Raw genomic sequence first — 19,422 nt, 5'->3', positions numbered from 1 at the left:
CCAACATACATCATGCATAAATGGTTGCATACTAGTATTGCTATGCGATTATATTAGTCTTCGAGCAAATATATTCGTGATCTTGGGTAAAATTTGTATTCCTGCCGTCGATAAAATCCATTACATTCTAACAATTATATGTCATAATATACGAGCTCTCTCCGGCAATACTGTCCTTGGAATCTCAGACATTTACTATATACCACCGTCTCTTCCTCTTTTTAAACAATCTGCAAAGTCTTTTTTTCGGAATGGTCATCAGCTATCTCATCACATTCTCTTTTATCTCGTCGACCGGCTGTAGGGAAGACTGGGCTTTTGTTTCACAGTCGTAGCCGTAGATCCATTACTCATCTCCAATTATGACCTTTTTAGAATACCTGTGTCATCGTTTGCGGCTTGGATTAAGTCCTATGCAACTTCAGAACGAAATTCTTGAAATTGACGAGATAAAAGAGAATGCGGCGAGGTAGCTGATGACCGCTCCAAGAGAGGGCTTTGCCGATTGTTTGGAAAAGTGGAATAGACGCGTGTAATATAATAAATGTGTAAGGTCTGAAGGGGAGTACTTTGAAGGGTACTGAGGCTTCATTGTTCTAGGTAGTCTATTTTTCTCAAAATATATCATGGCTGGATCCGTTACTGACAGACCTCGTATTAAAGGATATTGATGTTAAAGAAATTAGATCGTATTTTTAAGGATTATCCCTTTGTAGAGGTATTTATGTGAGCTAGCTTCCATTCGCGAGCTGGTGAACATTCTTCTAACGAATTGCAACAGCTATTTTTAAGTAAGGTGCGAAGTATTCAGCGATTTTCTTCAGTAGTATTTTGGGGATTTCTTCCGTGCCTAATACGTTTTTATATTTCGAAGTTGTTTTTCTATTCATTTCTGGGGCAATATGTCGGCCAAGAGCTCTTCATGTATATGGGGGAACTTAGATTTTTGTTGTAGATGTTATGAGAGAAATTGTTTAGTATTTTGCCTTTGTTTACATTGTCTGTGACAATTTTGTCATTTCATGTGTTTTAAGAATATAAGGTGAGACGTTTCCCTTGCATACCTAACGTAAGGTCCAAATGATTTATTATTATTATTATTAAAAATATACATGTGCTGACAGACATTGTCAGGTGGCACACAAGTCCCAAATAATCACAAAAGATAATAGATAAAATCAGACTTCAAAACACAAATCTCTTTAACAAAAAAAGCGAATCCCCATCCCATTTACAACCATTAATCAGCAAGAAAAAAGAAAATTAAGCTATTACAGATAATACAATACACCACACATCAATCAAATTATTACATATATACCTTACATCTTTTCTTAAAAGTATACACTCTGTTAGGAAAGGGCTCGAATATTTTTGCAGGTAAGGTGTTCCAATCAACAATTGTTCTATTTAGAAAAGAAATTTTTTTTATTTGTTCTCTGTGCCCGGCATTTCACCTTAAATTTGTGATCATTTCTCCCTATAAAATTTGGGTTCCCCGCCTCTTACCTAAGATCTGCCCAAGCTTTCTCCCCCTTCAGAATGCGGAGCATTCCACAAAGTCTGCATTTAGTGCCATACATTACATATTCGCGTAACAGATTTTAATGGTGAGTAAGGCTTTACGTATTTTCCTCTTCGTTTTTGTGGATCATTTGGATCCGTTTCACTTTAAAAATTTTCTTTTGAATTTCGCCATTATTTTTCATAGTATCCTAAACTTTGAGTGAATTTTTTCTTGCACCCTAAACGACAATTCTACTTCCCTATTCTACCGTCTTTATATATCTCGTATCCTATCACATACAATCTTATTATACCATCACGTAGAAACAAAACACTTGGAAAATGATTTTTCAAGTGTTTGCTGCGTCAGTGCTGTGATTGTTTAATTTATCTCGAAGCTGATTAAAATATCCTTTATTAAATTAATATATGTAGTTAAAGCTTTTCCTTAACCGCTTTTTAAAAAGTATATCCTACTTCTACAAGTATTTCCTTCATCCAAGCCTTCAGTCATCCTTTCTTCCTTCATCTAACCCTCCAAGCCTTCAGTCTTCTCCGAGTTTGTCTCTGGCGTCCCAATCACATTTATGTCGAAAATACCATTGCCTCATTTTGGCGATTTAACCAATTGTTTTAAATAGAATTAATTACATTTTTCAGGGATTTTTTGACAATAATATTTTTTTCCGCTTTTCCTACGTAATAGTCGTCCAATGTCACTTAAGGCACAATAAACTCGCCGATGACTGCAAAAATACTGTTTCTATGTTTCTTAGTGACTTAACACTACTAAAATCAACTGAATAAGCAAGATTCTCTTTGATCGACAAAAATGAAAGAAAACCTCGATTTCCATTTTCAATTTTGAAATCAATACAGATTTCTAATTCTAGCCACCTTTATATAATGTTGAGATAATTTGTTTAATCCTCTATGCACTTGACGGATCGATCTATGCTAAGACTTAAAACCTGTCAAAGGTTGAAAAACTTAGCCGTAGTTAGCTCCTCTGTGATTCTAAGTTCAAGATATTTAAAAAGAATACAATATGTTTGCGAAACAAATCCGTGGATAGCTTATTAAATAATAGGGAATACTCATATTTTGGCACATGGGATACCCTCACGCAGGTGTTTTCTACATAAGTAGAGCATATGAGAGCAAAGAAAAGAAGGAAAACATGAACCATCCTTACGTGTAATAGGAGAGTAATGAGTCAAGATTCACAGAAACAAAGATTATCATTTTTATCATTTTAACCATTAACCATAAGATTCCAAAATCTAACAGAATAGTATTTGCAAACAAATCAATGTTTATATATAACTACGAAAGCGTATCATCATTATTTCATTGAAACTTTAGAAATTTTAGGAAATTAATGCATCTCCAAGAATCCGATTGTTGGAAAAATAGGTGGTATATGGATATAACTTTTTAAGATTGCAACCATCAATTAGTATGTTATAAAGTACACCTCGTTTTTATTACTCTTGTTTTCTGACCAGCTTAACTTTAAGGAAAGCCTGATGAAGAGGATGCCAAGGGAAACTGGTTTTCGTCGGATCTTCAAAGGTCTAAAAGATCTAAAACAAGACTTCACAAAACATTTCAAAGAAAAACAATGAAAAATTCATATAATACGCTGATTGTGAATGGCCACGTTTCACTCTCAATTAGTGTCGGGTTTTCATTAAAAAAACAGCATGCATAGCAAGGAAATTTCTCCCGTGTGAAGAGATAGTTTTCTCAGCTAGATTCGCTATTAAGTTAGGCCGAAAGGATTATTATATGGCTAGAAGGTTAAATCAATGTGTTTGGACATCAACTCGCAAGGTCATAAGATCTCGTAATTTTATACTTTGGACCGCAAAGCGAAGACTTCTCGAGAGAGAATACAATCACGATAACTTAACCATCTTGTCTGCGCGCCCACTGCAGGGCTTAAGCCTTCGTGCTTTGATTGCGCAAGGGAGCACCCAAAGCCTTCTGTTGACTACAAATCAGAGGGCGTACCGAGGGATGCGGTGTGGTTGGCGGCAACCGAGCAACACTCGAGCTGATTACTAAAGTTCTCCCTTTCTCTTCTTACCCTCAGGTCCAGGTAGCAGTGCAGCAGCCGGGCTTCAAGAGAGTCAAAAGAGGTTATAAGCCGCTCAGGGTGGAGAATCTGGTGAAGTTGAGGCCGCATCGTGACCCTACGGACCCGTACTTTCCTTTCCAGTGGTACTTGGTGAGTTCGAATCAATGTAACCCCTTCTCATAGTAATCCGCCCTTTTGTGTACTGCACTGGAGGGATAAGTGTAGAAAAAAGAAACTTCTTCAGGGATAAAATATTTTTTTTTAAACGAAGGAAAATAAAATATATCCCGTTATGCGTGTGAGAGCCAATCAAAAATATATTTTTAATTCAGTTCGTGCGCATTTAAAAAAATTTGCGAACAAAAATTAAAATATTGGGTATATGTGCATGGGTATAAGAATGAGAAATTATTTGCATATTTTAAAAAAGTGAACGTCAGCAGAATTTGACTTCGGCGCTGATACACAGGCCAACCTCATAAAAGTATGACAATGCCAATGAAAATTAAGATAATGAAATTGGAAAGTGGAAAGTTACTTGGTGGATATTGAAAACATTGCAAACAAAGTGGGCACTGTCATAATATTAAGCCTAAACATTGTCGTTATATACATGTGAAATTCAATTTTTTATTGAACAACGTATTTATCAGCTGATCTTTGGTTACCAACAATGCTTATTTTAATTATGTGAAACTGAAGGCAATGGCAAAGAGTCGTAGCAAGGAAAAAATGTTCAAATAAATTAGGGACCGCATTGTCAATGGCAAAAGAATTCACTATGGCTTTTTCCATCAGAATTAAAGGGAAAAAATAATTATTCCCACATGAACCTCGAAAGATTACCTAAAAGAGCATGATGAGAAGGGTGATCTGTATTGGAAGGATCATTTACTGCCAGAAAATGACGCTTACTTCAGCAACAGGAAACGCTAAATGATAATCGCCAAACTTACATGGGGAACGTGGTTGAGAGGATTAAACCAGCCGAGAAAAGGAGGTGAGAAACGAACTTAATGTGCCGCACGATAACAGTGAAGAAGACAAAACGGATAGGCTGAGTGACTTTTCAAGAGGCTGTTTGAAAATTCGGTTGCGGAAGAGATGGACCAGAAGGAAACAAACTAATGAGGATTATTCTCCGATATAACAGTTTTGGAAATCCTGTAATATAAGGAACCTTTGGAGTGAAGAAAAAATTACAGATACATTCCATGGGGGAGTAAAAAAAGCAAGTTATGGTAGAGGATTTCTAAAGGCTATGAGGAAGTGAACAGAATGGATTGGAGGGTTACTGTAAGCTATTTTTAAGAGTGATATTCTAGCTGTACTTAGTAATCATCTGGTGATTTCGATATCAAGTGATTCACAAAATTGTATTAGTGCAAAAGCACAAGTAAATTTTTCATACTAATGAAATCAAATTTTATGCAAAATATGCATTTTTTATAGCAATATCCCTATTTATTTTAAAAAGGCAAGATGGATAACTCATTCAACTTTTACAATTGATGAGTTTCCGTAGCCTGTTAACATATCGCCCCACGGTTACCATGAAAATATATGCGGAATTTCATTTTTGGCAATAATAATAATAGACTGTGTGTTATATAAAAACCAAACAAGTATGGGTGGTTAAAATTTGGTAATTAATCGACTGTATGAATATTGTCGTAAGAACAACATCCGCCTAGGAGGCAGCAAAACATCTGTTTTTGTTGCAAGTAAAATTTCAACTCCTATTCAATTTTTGAGAAAAAATTCCTAGAAAATTCAACATGCAATATCACAAGCCCCATTTTTGGAATGGTAAATTACAAAATTGTATCGGATGAATTGTTATCAGATGAAAGCAGGTTGAGAATATTTATGGTAAAAAAGTAATTAGATGCTTCCCATCAATATTTAACGTTTTATTAGCACGATGTAAAACAAAAACGTTTATTTTTACCTCAAAAACATTCCTGAGCGCAATATTTAAAGCACTCTTAAAACCCTAGGGATACATATGTACTGTGAATATATTCATGATTTCAACAAAAATTAATTCCTGGTAGCATTCACTTCAACCATATGAATTTTCATTTTGCGAAACATGAGTACTATTACCTCGGATGCAAAGCCATCAACAACACGAGTCTTGCTCAATCGAATTAAGACGTCCAAAATATAAATATTTCGGGCGTTTTCGGTTTAAAACTCATTGAATATGCACGAGTACAATAACCCATTCCTCTCTCTCTCTCACTTGCGTTTCAGAAAAACACGGGTCAGAATGGAGGGAAACCGAAACTTGACCTCAATGTGGAGGCAGCATGGGCACAAGGGGTGACCGGGAAGAACGTCACAACGGCCATCATGGATGACGGTGAGTGTTCCAACAATCGATTGCCCACCACAACCAATGGAGATGCACCCCGTAGTGTAGCACACGTCGAGATCCCTTTTGCGAATAGCGTGCACTACCGCGTCTGAATCAAGTGCGGCTCAACGAGAGGGTTTCCTCGAAAGAGAGAAAAGTTAAATGAACCCATAATTTTTCCATGCCTAAAACATTACGGGTGACAACAATAAATCTGGAGTAACTCGCGATGTAATTTACCATAAAGTTCGTGTAAATCGCAGTCAGGACAAAGGAATAAAATGGCTCCTCTGACCAGATTTATGCGATGTGATTTCTACCCTCACGCATCAAAATTAATTTCCTGGTTGGCATATTCAATTTTTTTGGAATCAATATTAAAATTTGGGTTATTGATCCTATTTACTGGCAGATCGAAAACTCAGCAAACTCAAAACATTTCGCAACCTGACTCATGTAAAACTATCTGCATCATTTTCCTGAGCAGGTGGTGGTTTGATAGATGTTATTCCATGATTATCGTATTCTCGTTGGAAATAATAATTTGTTTTTTGACTTCTTCGTTAAAGCAAAGACTATTTGTAAAAATTTACCCTCAAAATTACTCAAGCGATCAATGATTGTGTGGAGGAAAAATGAGTAATAAAATCTTTCATCAATGGAAATCACCTCATTTTATCTATCTAACCAATTCTTGTGATACAGTGAAGAACATTAAAAATTGCTTCCCCTTTCCTCTGTTCAACGCGGGAATACAATTGCAGCCATTTGTAGACGAAATTGAGCGTTGAAGTCGCCCCAAAGATATTGTACGGGTACAACACCATTTCTGCGTCTTCCTCGCCCCAGCGCTTTCTCGAAAGAAAACGATTTTCCAGTTGTTTTTATGACGTGGGGAAATTGAAGTAGCGTTATGACTGTGAGCAAATTATTATGAGATTCTTCATACCAACGAAATCCAGCTATTCCATTGAAGCAGCAGGTGAACCTATTAACTTCAGTCATATCAAACAAGCCACTTCGTTACACATCCTATTCCCGATGCTTGTGACCAAAGTTCACCATTTTTCAAATAAACGGAATTCGCATATTCGCAGTCTGAAGCTGATTCGCAAGTGCGGTCAAGGTTACTGTTGTTTTATTTTCAAATCAAAATAATTACAAAACGGTGGGATTCACGACCATGGACAATATAGAAACTTCGACTTCAAATTAGCTCCTGAGCACGCTAGAGACGTTTGCGGGTATTATTAAGAAACGCCACGAATTTATCGTCTTCTAAAAATGACACAGATGAATGAATAACCGATACATTTATCATGGACTAAAAACAGAAAATATAAGAACCCAGAATAATTTGGTGGGTTAGGGTCTTCCTCGTAGAGGTATTTTCTAATCATATTCAAGAGCACGGGGGTTTCCGTGCAAGACTAAATCATGGCTATCCCTTAGGACTTAACGGCCGGCAGTGATGATTAAATCCCGTAGGTCTCATATGGCGGGAGGGGAAGGTAAAATGAGCAAGCTAGCGATTTCATCCTCCTAAATTTAAGTCCCGTGCCATCAAATATTTAAACGACAGGCTTTTGTTCTGAGGTTAATCTCACCTCCACGCCCCCTTTTCATTCCATGCCCCCTCTCCAATCCTCCCCCCAAACCTTCCTCATATTTTGATAATCCCGGGCCCAGGGGTATTTTTATCTTCCTCCCCTGAAGAGGGAATTGCCGCACGATACGGCCACGCCGACTTATCTCCGTTTGTTCGCATATCTGACGTGGTTATTTTATTTCTCCCATCCCCCCTCTCTGCTCTGCTTTTTATTTCTCTAGCTTCAAGCCAGCCATAGAAATAAAAACTCATGCCAAAACTTCTTTTAGCGCGGAAAAAAAATCGGCTCTCGGGATTTTACGGCGTGAGCGAAAATATTTTGTCGCGGCATGCGGGAAGGTTAGTCGCCCGGTCCCGGTCCGCGAGCCATTATATTCCAAAAAAGCCCACGCCTCAAGAATACACCGACTCAAAGTCGCTTGGTTGAGGATGCTGGGATAGCAGCAATGAAAAAACTTGAGTGGAAAGACGTGTGAAAAAATGTTGATGCTCCCTTCGTTTTGTTGGTTATAGTTGTGTATTTCATCTCAGAGAATAAGGTCTTGAATCTACCTATTCTACGTTTTATTCCTTACATGTTGTCAGTTTTCCCAAGCTGAAAGAACTGTATCAAGTTTTATTTTGTGGAAATTTTCCACAATATATTCATGGATTTCTTGATTTAGCATTTCTCTATATTATTGACTGAACTCTGTAAGCGAATTTGGGGAAAACAGTAATTGATGTGTTCAATTGTCATTACGGTGCTAGGATTGTATTATTTTACCTCGATACTTCAATAAATTCTGCTACATTTAAATCGCTGAATGAATTTGATGTGGCATCCCCCCATTTTCAAATGATTCCCATCCCATTTCTTTTTAGTAATTATGTGGGGCGTATTTTCTGTTTCATGCTCAAGTGTTGACTGTTGTATCTTTAACGCAGCACCCCCTTCTAAAATCGGCACGCATGCTTTTCCCTATTTGCTAGGGAGCCTTGTGAGTCCTCTGACTACCGATACGTCGTCGGAGGCCCTGGATTCAAATCTGGACAAACCTCAGGTTAACTTAAGCCGTGTGATTTTCCGGGTACTAGATCTTCCTGAGAAATCACGCGCGGTGGCACAGAAAAATGAACTTTCCCACTTATTAGCCTGAATGCCTGAATTTCACAGCGTCGCAGGGTTTAGTACGAGGTGCAATCTGCACTCACCTATCAGATCAACTCTTGGGTTGATTAATTTGGTTTGGTTTCGTTAACCCTGTTTTGGAACATTCCGACACGCAAGACATACCATTTTTATTTTACGTGATCAGGAAGGTGAATTAGATTCTCTCAAGTGTTTATTAGAGAGGACCTATCACCGTTTTTCAATCAATATCCCACAATTTTTTCTTACGTCATTCATTTCCAATCTAGCTCGTCACTTATCTATTGTATCGCGAATTATTTAAATCTACACAATAAACCGCAAGCCTCCTCGGGGGTCCTTCTGCACTTGAAGGTTCATCACAGAAATAATCTAAAAATAAAATTATTTGTATTGACACTTTTTCAGGCATAATTTTGTGGAATGTTTTCTTTACACAATTACTGATATTATAAATCATCTATTCTACTATGAACTATGTAATTCGGAGCTGTGAACGTCAAACATTCCATTCAAACGGTCCAAAGGCCTGGAGTCCTATTCCCCCAAGGTTTGACTATGTCTAAAAATTGTCTTTGATTGCGTCTGCCTGTCCCCCTAAATTGCACAATTTTTTTTTGGACGGCACCTTGCTTGCAATTAGCAGATTTTCGACTAATTCATTGATTAATTTATCTCTTTTTAGCTATGTTTTCAAAAACACTAATGAAAACAAAATTTGTCTTTTATTTGAAACTGCAAATTTATCTTTTAAATGAAGGATGCTCAAAAAATTTTATTATATTAAATTAACCTTTATATTATTCTAATTAGCCGCAAGATGTGATTATAGTAAATATAATATGGGTGCAGCTAAGCCCCCCCTCCCGTAACGCCTAATACTACTTACGGATAATCACAAAGTTGTAATGGATCACACATTTTCTACAAAAAGCCATATTTGAAACCATCTCTCACCTTTATTGCGGGATAGAATACTGCCATGTGAACGTAAATTTTATTGATCGGCACTTCGGCTTTACGTGCCCTAAGTCTTCTCTCGGAGAGTAAGAGGAAGGCTCATGTGATACGATTTTTTTAAAGACGCAGGTTATATGAAAATACGTGTATTAATAAGCTGTGTCCAGTGATTATCGCCACATTAAACAGTGGTCTATTCATCTAAAATGAAGGATTTAATCTTTTTTTTTAATAAGTGCAATGGAAACAAATCTACTAAATTCATTCTAAATCAAATTAGTAACATACATTAAATTCAACATTTGGCGAGGAAGAATTCACAATTGAGTAGGACGACGAGAGAGCTTTGCGACTCAGCCAAATTATGTAGAGTCATTTCATGCTCTTGAAATTTTAATGAGCACCGCAAAAGTTAACGCTACCCCAGAACTTATGCCCCGACTTTAATTAAAATATGTTTAAAATGTCCAGCCTTTTGGATTATCTGAGCCACTGGGCCGCAAAATAATTGTTGCGCAACACACTTAAAATATAATAAACACTTAAGCTAGTTAATGAGCAAAAAGAGATCTTCGGATAATTATCATTACATTAGCTTTTACATTATTAAAATCGTAAAAATATCTTTTTTTATATTTTTACATTATCATTGAGCAAAATATCTGTTCGTGATACCGAATAAAGAAAATATTCACCTTAAATAAAAACTTTCATTAAAAATACACATATACATGCATTATATGCATAAAAACTATAAAATTCATAAAAAATATTTTCATAATAATGAGCAAAAAAGAACAGCATTGCGGAATATTTGATATTATATTTGAAAAAATCTCAACACATTGGCATTGGATTGGAATGAGTTGCATTTCTCAGTGAGCTTTCAAAGAGCCCATGTATTTTTGTTTTGATTTTACTCTTCGTGTACTTCATAATTGAAAATAGCTGCTCACGCGTATATAAAAAGGTCAATTATTTAGTAATGTCAGTTTAGCATTGTTTATTTTGTCACAATCATGGCAGTTCTGCGCCACATAAGGCCCGTGAGCCGCGGTTTGGTCACCTCTGGCCTAAATTAAAAATCTGGTCAATAAATAACTTTAGGTAAGCATTTAAAAAAGCAAAATCACTTAGTTAAAAAGCTAATATGACAAATTCCAAAGTAAATTCCAAAAATTCCGAATTCCATAAATTTCAGAGTTTAAGAGGACGCCTCGATAGCTTAACTGGCTAAAGCACTCGACCGGACATTGAGGGATCCGGGTTTGAATCCCGGTCAAGGCGAATGATTTTTACACTCTGAAATTGTTGCATTGAAACGCTAATATGATTTAAAACCGAGAATATTTGATTGATTAAAAATAGTAATGAACGGGCATAGAAATAAACGTAAATGATAACATTCAACTGTATCCAACTTAAGTGGTATAGTTCTCCATAAAACATGAAGAACGGCCAATTAAAATGGGGTTAGGAAGTAATCAGAATCGTAAATACAGGCTCATTAACACCTATATTACCTTAGATTTAACAGTTCTTTCTTTGAAAAAAGACATTGTTACTATGATGTAAATAGAATGGCTTTGTTAACAGCTTGCAGCGATATAAAGTATTACGAGGAGTAGAAATAAAGTGAAAAAGTCGTATCCCAAAATATCTGCTAATAATAACCTTAAAGGTAGATCATGGCCTCCTAAGGGCAAAATCTTTTATATCCCCGTAAGTTTTTGGGTCAAAACACCTTTAAAAGTCACGTCCTTGAAAAGTACAGATGCCACGTTGTAGCTTAGAGGTTGACCATGGGAATCCGTTAATCGTTATGCAGTTAACGGAGAACAATTACTCCGTCGAAATTCCCAGCATAAATCAGCACCCTTTAAAAATAGAACACAAAGTGTCCATCCTTCTTTCCAGCCTTCCTTTGGACGGGCGATATATCAAAAGGAAACACAGTCCCCAGGGGGATTCTCCTCACGGGGTCAACGAAGCACGTGGCTCGATCACGAATGACCCACTTCCAGGGTCGCCCGCCCGATCGAGCCGTCCCACTTCCGTAGACGTCACTGTGACGAACCACCTCGGGAGACCGCCCGCAACAATAAAGATTGGATAAGACAGGAGCAACTACAAATCGCAATTGAAGTGAATTGAACGAAGCGAGCGCAGATTCGTTTGACATCCACTCAAATTCATCACTGTAGGCGGCGTTCCTTCTCAATGATATCCGAAACGATTTTGATTAACGATTTTTTTCTTAAAACTAACTGCTACAGCCGCGAAGGAAACCACATTTTTATTCGTTACTTGAGATATTTTAGGTCAAATATCTAAAATATATGGGTCGCAGTTGTCCAGGGGGTAGAGCGTTGGATTACTCACCGGGGACCCGGGTTCGATTCCCGGCCCCTCTCTGAGCACCTGCAGCTCCATCCAAACTATGTGATTTTTCGGGTACCAGATCTTCCTGGGAAACCATAACCGGCACAGGGAAAGGAACTGGGTCCCCTACCCTGATGTGCGAATTTCACATGCCGCATGGGGCTTAGTATTGGGTGAACTCTACCATGACCCACCAAACTGACCTTCGGGTTGATAATTGTGTGTGTGTGTGTGTGTATGTGTGTGAGTGCATCGAAAATATGGAGTCACTGTAGTAAGATCACGACTTTTTTTATTATTTTCATTCACATCTGCTCATTCGAGAATCTCTTTTTTATGATTACGTCAAACAAACAATGCGATTTCCAACCCTCGGCTTTTCAATAATAAATATTATTTTGCAATTAATACCAAATTATATTTTTTTAGGAAGACGTGGAAACAGCAGTAATATTTGATTGGCGTGAATAAACAAAGAAGCAAACTTTGGAAGAGAGCGTCGGCATAAGCAACAGCTTTTGAGATTAAAAGATTTTAGTAAGTAAAATGTTCACAGCCACAAAATGCTATTTGTTCAAATCATTTTCTTTTTTATGAGGTACGGTTGAGAGAAACCCAGTATCGGTATTAGCCTACTCCTAACGATATGCGCCAAGGGGTCACATTTTTTAACGTCCCATCCGACGGACGGCACACTCCACTTGAAGTGCTCTCCACATAGCATCCAAGTAGGGATCGGGATACCACTGACAAGTCCTGTCACTACCCCTCGGGGTACCGCACCACCTCTTGGTACATAAGCCACCGCACCCACGTCGCTTCGGGGGCTGCGTTAATGCCAACTAGAAGACCTACGATGATAAAATGAAATATTTGAGACACAGATGAACGAGGGAAGAAGGATGTTTTGTAATGATGTGTATCGATTCATGCCATTAAAAGCTTGCTGCGGGATTAGGGGGAGTTTCACTATTGACCTCCCTTACCTCCTCTCTTCCCTTCCCTTAGTACCTTCGCGCGAAACGAGGATGTGAAAAGAACTTTGACATATTTTTCTCACTTGTCTGGGTGCTTTTCTCCATTCATTTTCAAATTTTTGTCCCAAATCTTCATCATGTGGACCATGGTGACCTTGCTGCTTTAATCTTCCCGCACGAAGCATTCTCACAGCATGGACTTTGTGTTTCATTCCACAATGCAAACCTGCACACCAAATGAATGAGAGTGACGAGCGTAATGATGCATTCTGATAGCTTGCGACACAGTTGCTTCAGACAATGCATTCACCGATTCGACAATTTAGCGAAATCGGCGTTTTTTAAATTTATTGACCATAATGCAAATTGCTGACGGTTAGGTATGTTACGAGCAAGGAAAAAACCAGGGATAATTTTCAGGACGCGTTACCGAAGAAAACTGAAGAGTGAAAATGTTTTCTCCAAGATTTTTAAATACAGAAACAGCATGATGAAAAATTATTTTATCTTCCATTTGAACTTACGTATCCAGTGGCTATTTCAAGGAATTAACGCAACTTAGCGCTGATAGCTAGGATCCACAGACTAACTGTATTCCATTAAGAGAGTATGGTTAACTTTTATTGGCTCGCCTTCCCAAGATGTGTAAAAGCGTAACTTTCCTGCAATACAATCCAATTTTTAATGAAGAGTTTAGCCTCTTTGTAATTACTAATAGACCAGTTAACTACTACTATTAAATTACCATTTATTACAGAGATCATATCTTAAAAACAACGGTATTCTCCGTATTTCCGGTTCAAAAATAATAATTTTCATACGTGCATTTTAATGTATATTTTCTCATATGCACCAACACAGGCACATATTCACGCATGAAGTAACTCCTATGTCAATCATAGATTAGTCGGTGAGTTTGACGTTATCGTTATAATTTCGTGTTTAAGTTGATTCCGGGTAAAAAAAATGTACTGTACAAATGTAGCTACTTGTATGGATGATGCACTGACACCCTCCGCCACACACCCGAGTAGCAGCTTGCAGGGCATTATGTAGATGTAGCTGTGGATATTTTTGTGCGAGTGTTCACTCTCCTCAAATATACATTTACAATATTCATCACCGAACTAACAACTTTTTTATTTATTTAGCTATTTAGCAGAAACATTTCCAATTACTTATCACTCCAATCAACGGAAAATACAAATTTCCTGCTTCTTGGTCTTAAAAAACTATCTATTTATGTTGTGATTACAAAATTAGGAAAAGATTAAATTTATTAAAGAATATTTATAACACCATTTAGAGTAAAAGCAAAGCAACGTATTGTAATATGGTCCAGATTTAAAAGTCGAGGGTAAAATTACAATAATAGCAATAAGCTAACCATCAGTATTCAATTTTTCCCGACTCAACTCATTTAATGAAGCTGACAATCCATCCGTTCAGCTGTGAGCTGTAGCTTAAATTGATATTCAAATCTATTTCGCCAGAAGATTTTTCTTAGTGTTAGGGTATAATTTAGATTAAAATAGCTGTTTGCATTTCCTCAATTAATCTATCCTCTGACAAGACCATCTTGCTCATTACGTAGTGCATCTCTGAATTAGGTACTCAGTGAATGAAAACCTAATTGGTTGCTTTCGTAAAATCTCCTAGCATCGCAGAATTAAAATCCAATCGGCCCGATGATGTCATGCATAAATCGCATAATTAGATCCCGACATATCCTAATTACGATTATGAATTCGAGTTCAATTTTGCGGTCGTCCGTGAAAAGAACACCGGGAGCAAGGAAATGTTTACGCAGGCCTAACCATGCAGCCGGAGGCTCCTTTTTGATCCTGTCAGCTTCACCTCATTGTGTGAACACCTATTCGGTATTTTCTAGCCGTTGTCTGCCAGATAATCCATTCGTTTTGAAAGTAAAGAATGAGCTCAAAGAATCAAAGGGCTGGAGGTAGAGGGGGGTGTTGGAGGAGCGTAGGAGACCGGGGAATAGGGCACGGGGAGGAGGGGATGATACTCTATGCGTTCAATCAAGGGAAACTCACTTCGTTCCGCCCTCTCCCTCCGACAATCCTCCGACCTTCTCCCAAAAGCTCTCCCTCGCTCCTTCCCCCATCATCCCTCGATCCCTTCCCTGCGTAATTGTTGGCAAGTGTGGAATTACTGACGCGTGCAAGGCGAGAGCTTGGCTCGAGTGACGCGGTAGACGCGAGAAACAATAGAGGAACGCGAAAGCGGGAGAGGAGAAATTATTTTTTCCCCTCGAGCGGGTGTATTCAGGGAACTTGAGAGTTTTATTAAAAAAAGAGGGTGTGTGGGGGGAACCTACTTTCTAATTTTAGCGTAGTTTGAGGACGGATGAGAGGGGGACGGATGTGACGAAAAAAGGGAAATGGAGGGTTTTTTGGAGAGAGAGAGAGAAAGCCGAGAGTCCCACTCTTCTACGTCCCACGCCATGGTTACCATTAACCATGCACCCCTTTTGCAGCAGACTTTCAATATAAATATAACCGCGTCGGGACCTATTATGCTATTATTAATAGATCTCTTCTGCGTCTCAAGTGGTCATTCTGACTCTCTCCTGCCGTGGGATACCGTGCAGAGCAAGTAAAACATACTTGTACATATATAAAGATTTCATACATTTAAAGATTTTTTATTAATTATTGGTAGGTTTCAGACAGTCCCTAATGGCTACTTACCTCTAAGTATTACGAGAACTACCTTCTTCCTTTGCCCTGCATTATTTTTCTATTCATTTCTTAGTAACTTCTGCCTGCCCTCGTGCTTACTCTATTCCTTCGTCAACCCCGCTTACCAAACGTTCTCCCTTCTATCACAGCTTTTAAAATTCCCCTACTTTCAAATATCTCCTCCGCCAACTTTTTCTACCTTTTACGGATTTCACCGGGCAACTTCCTCTACTTACAAACCCTACTTAGAACCTCAGCGTTTCTCTTCCTCTCCGTCCAACTTATTTTCTCAAATTTCAGATACATCCATATCTCAAAAGCCGTCAAACTACGCTCGCACTATTGGCTCAAAGGACATGTCTCACATCAGTAAAGCATTTCGCTCCAAATTAAAGCCTTTACTAATCTTTTGGTTACATCTTTACTCAGTGTACCCGACGACAATTATTACCTTCTTTCTAATGCCTCTTTTGCTGACGTAATTATTCTCCTAATGCCCCAACTGCTATCCAGAGTACTACCCAAGTACAAAAACTGCTTAACTTAAATCAAAAATTTAACCAACCAAACTTAAAAAGCTATAATAAAAGATATAAAATGACGTTGTTAAAATTGATTGGCTGATAAAAGTTTTCTTTAATCATTAAAAATGACACAGTAATTAACCCGAAGGATGGTTTGTAGCCGAGGGTACAGCGTTACTGACACTAAGCCCAACGAAAATTGAAATTCACACAGCAGGGTAGGGTGTCCAGTACCTTTCCCTGTGCTACCTGCTTCTCCTGGAAGATCTGCTGCCTGAAAAATCACTCAGCTTTAGTAAATTAGAGGTTGCCCAGAGGCGTCACCCGGTATCGATACCAGGGCCTCCGATCAGAAAATGATGGCATCGTCCAAGCCCTATGCTCACGGATCAACTCCCATATCATATAATGCGGTTACTGAAGGCTGGTGAGGCAACACCTTCAGCTTCCTCCTGGGTAGCTTGCAGGGTACGATGTAGATGCAGATGAAATTATCTATTCAACTTTATTAATAACTACCCATTAATTTATGCTTCTCGTGGAACAAAATACTAAGCATTGGTACCCTTCTCAAGCCCGCAGAACACTACTAAATGTCCTAAAGCCAAAATTACACCAACTCTTATTTAACCCCACATGCATAATACCTTCCTTCATCATTTCAAATAACCTGTTTAATAATTTCCAGCCACCATCTTTCTAATTCAACAATTTCCCGTCCACCTTTGCTCGTAGCCAATTTTCCTGCCATCTATGAATGTCTCCCACAACTTTTTCCCTCCCCCCACCATGTATAGCGCTTCTTCTTCTTCGTTCGCACTCTTTATTTCATTTTTTCATCCTCCAGAAAAATTTAAAAAGAACCCAGTCTAATCCAATCAATTAGCTGATTAATTCTAATGAATACACTCCATCGAACGGAAAATCCACTAACATACAAAATATATTCAAAATAAAAAACCTGATTTTTGATGTTACATGCCTGGAGTGTTGAGCCACAGGTAACACAATTCCCGGCCGAATTCAAGCCGTGACTTGTAGGGTACCCCGTAGAGTAAATAGGAGTAGAATCTATAAACATCCTCTGGACACAAAGACCAAGTTTCGCAGCTCTAAAAAATTATTCCTTTCACATATACGGACAATGAAGATAATAAATAAACCCATTTGTCCATAAAATCTGTGAGTAGTTTCGGGGTGACATTAGTTATTCGGTGTCCCTCGTTCGCCTTCATTTCCCACAGCGGATTTTTAATTCCGCTATTCTTGGATCCTTAAATTCATCCAAGTTGCATTTATATTAATATAAGCAAATTTCATATTCGACGTCTAGAAAAGGAAAAGAGAAATTTTTTGTACTTTTATATTAACGGGCAAAATGTCCAAATCTATTTACCGTAAATTTCTTTTACGTATTCTTATCATCTTTCTTGATACCCTTCGGCTTTATCTTTAACTCCCTCTCTTATCTATATAATATAATCTTTCTTTTATCGCCTCCCAGCAATTCTTGCACCTTCTTTCTCAGCGAGTCGATTTTTCTCCGCGTCTGAAATTTCCCCATTCCATCACACCGCTCTTTTCTCCACACTCCCATCGTCCATTTCCTTTATGACCTGGGTTTATTTTGTATTCTCCGCGCATTCTTCTCCTACAGCTCCGTTATTTCGTTCTTCCATTTTCTTCTCTCTTCCATCCTTTTCATCATCTCCCCTGCATGCTTAATGGATGCCAAATTATTTTGGTATTTATCCTTCCTATTCTTCCCACGATTTCTTTTCTTATAATACTATATTTTTCTTCCCTCCGTATCCCCAAAACTCTCATCTCCTTATTTCCACTTGAAATTTTATTAAGTTTTTCAACGCTCTCTCCTTTTTAACCAAGTTAAATCTATTACACTTCATTTTTACATCATCGATTCCCATTTATGTCTTTCGATTTATAAGTTGCATTATATAAACATGACATTATTTCTGGACTCTGAATTCACCCTTAGTTAGTGGTGGTTTTTTTTCGACTATGCTAGGGCAATTTGTCCATTGCATAATGGAACGGGTACATTTTCCCTCTGAACTTAACAATTTTTACCTACATAACGTTTTTTGATAATATTCTATACATTGTTAAATCCCATTTCTTTGACTTTATACGGCTTGTTGCAAATGGGAAAGAGGTTGGGGTGGACGGTTATACAGTGAGCTTTGTCTTTTGACATGTATTGCATTTGATTTTAAAAACTCCTTTCGTCTCCATTTCTCTCCGGTCTCAACTTTTTGTATTATATTTCTGCTATGATTTTTGAACTTGAATAAAGTTTTTATGCCATACCTCCTCAGCATTATTGCTATGCCGACCTATTTCTCCATAGACAGTAGACATTTATGTTGACTTACATAAATATGAAATAGCTATCAGATTCTACCAACCCCGTGGGTAATTCCAAATTCGAACAATCTTGAGCCCTACCTTTCGTTTCTGAAAACCTTATACTGGCTGGAAAGGGTAGATTGTATATCTAGAAATAGACGGATAAGGTAACAAGATTTAACACAACATTTCTTACGTAAAAAAGTAGGCTTCTTGGAAAATCAAATCAGCACGATCTAATGAGACTTACATGTATGCAAAATTTCTTCCATATATATCAGGAACGTTTGCATTTATCCTTGGTGAACAATTTCAAATGTAAATTTTGTATTAATCTACATGATGACTTTGTATTCCCCAATCAGGCGAGAATGTTTTGGGAATAGCAAAATCAGCTAACGCCACATCCGACGTCAATGAATTTCCAACCTTCCGCTAGCTAATGACACCAGGGACCATGTACCTAGGTGAAATGAGGAAAAGTAATTTAAAAAGAGGAAATTAAAGTTGTGCTATAATCTTACAACCACGTGAAGAGAAATACCGACCGACTAAAGGGAAAGACGCCACAAAATATCCTCTCCAGAGTCATCAGCTTCCCTCGTATTTCTTTCTCCGAATGATTTTCGTGTTCCAAGGGTCTCCTCCCTTCATCCTGGCAGGGCGGGAGAGCATGAGAGACCGTAATACGTTACCCCCAATCCGTAGAAAGCATCGCTTTGCCACCAATATGGTGCCCAAGTCAAGCTCACCTACGGCTCATCCCTCAGCGAAGAGAGCGTGCATGTATGCATGGCAACCCACGCCTTGCAAGC

The 19,422-nt window shown here is 38.0% G+C and overlaps 1 protein-coding gene across 1 annotated transcript in view; it reads left to right on the top strand.

The window, feature by feature from the left end:
- Window positions 1-19,422, top strand: part of amon (prohormone processing protease amontillado) — a 535,895-nt gene that overhangs the window by 301,520 nt on the left and 214,953 nt on the right. Inside the window, exons 3-4 of the mRNA XM_071597507.1 lie at window positions 3,605-3,739; window positions 5,849-5,957. Coding sequence (XP_071453608.1) covers window positions 3,605-3,739; window positions 5,849-5,957 — 244 coding nt within the window. The remainder of the gene's footprint in view (window positions 1-3,604; window positions 3,740-5,848; window positions 5,958-19,422) is intronic.

This window comes from Hetaerina americana, unplaced genomic scaffold, assembly GCF_022747635.1.
Source record: "Hetaerina americana unplaced genomic scaffold, ioHetAmer1.1.p SCAF_9, whole genome shotgun sequence".
NCBI lineage: Eukaryota > Metazoa > Arthropoda > Insecta > Odonata > Calopterygidae > Hetaerina > Hetaerina americana.
This window is presented reverse-complemented; position numbering and strand designations above follow the sequence as displayed.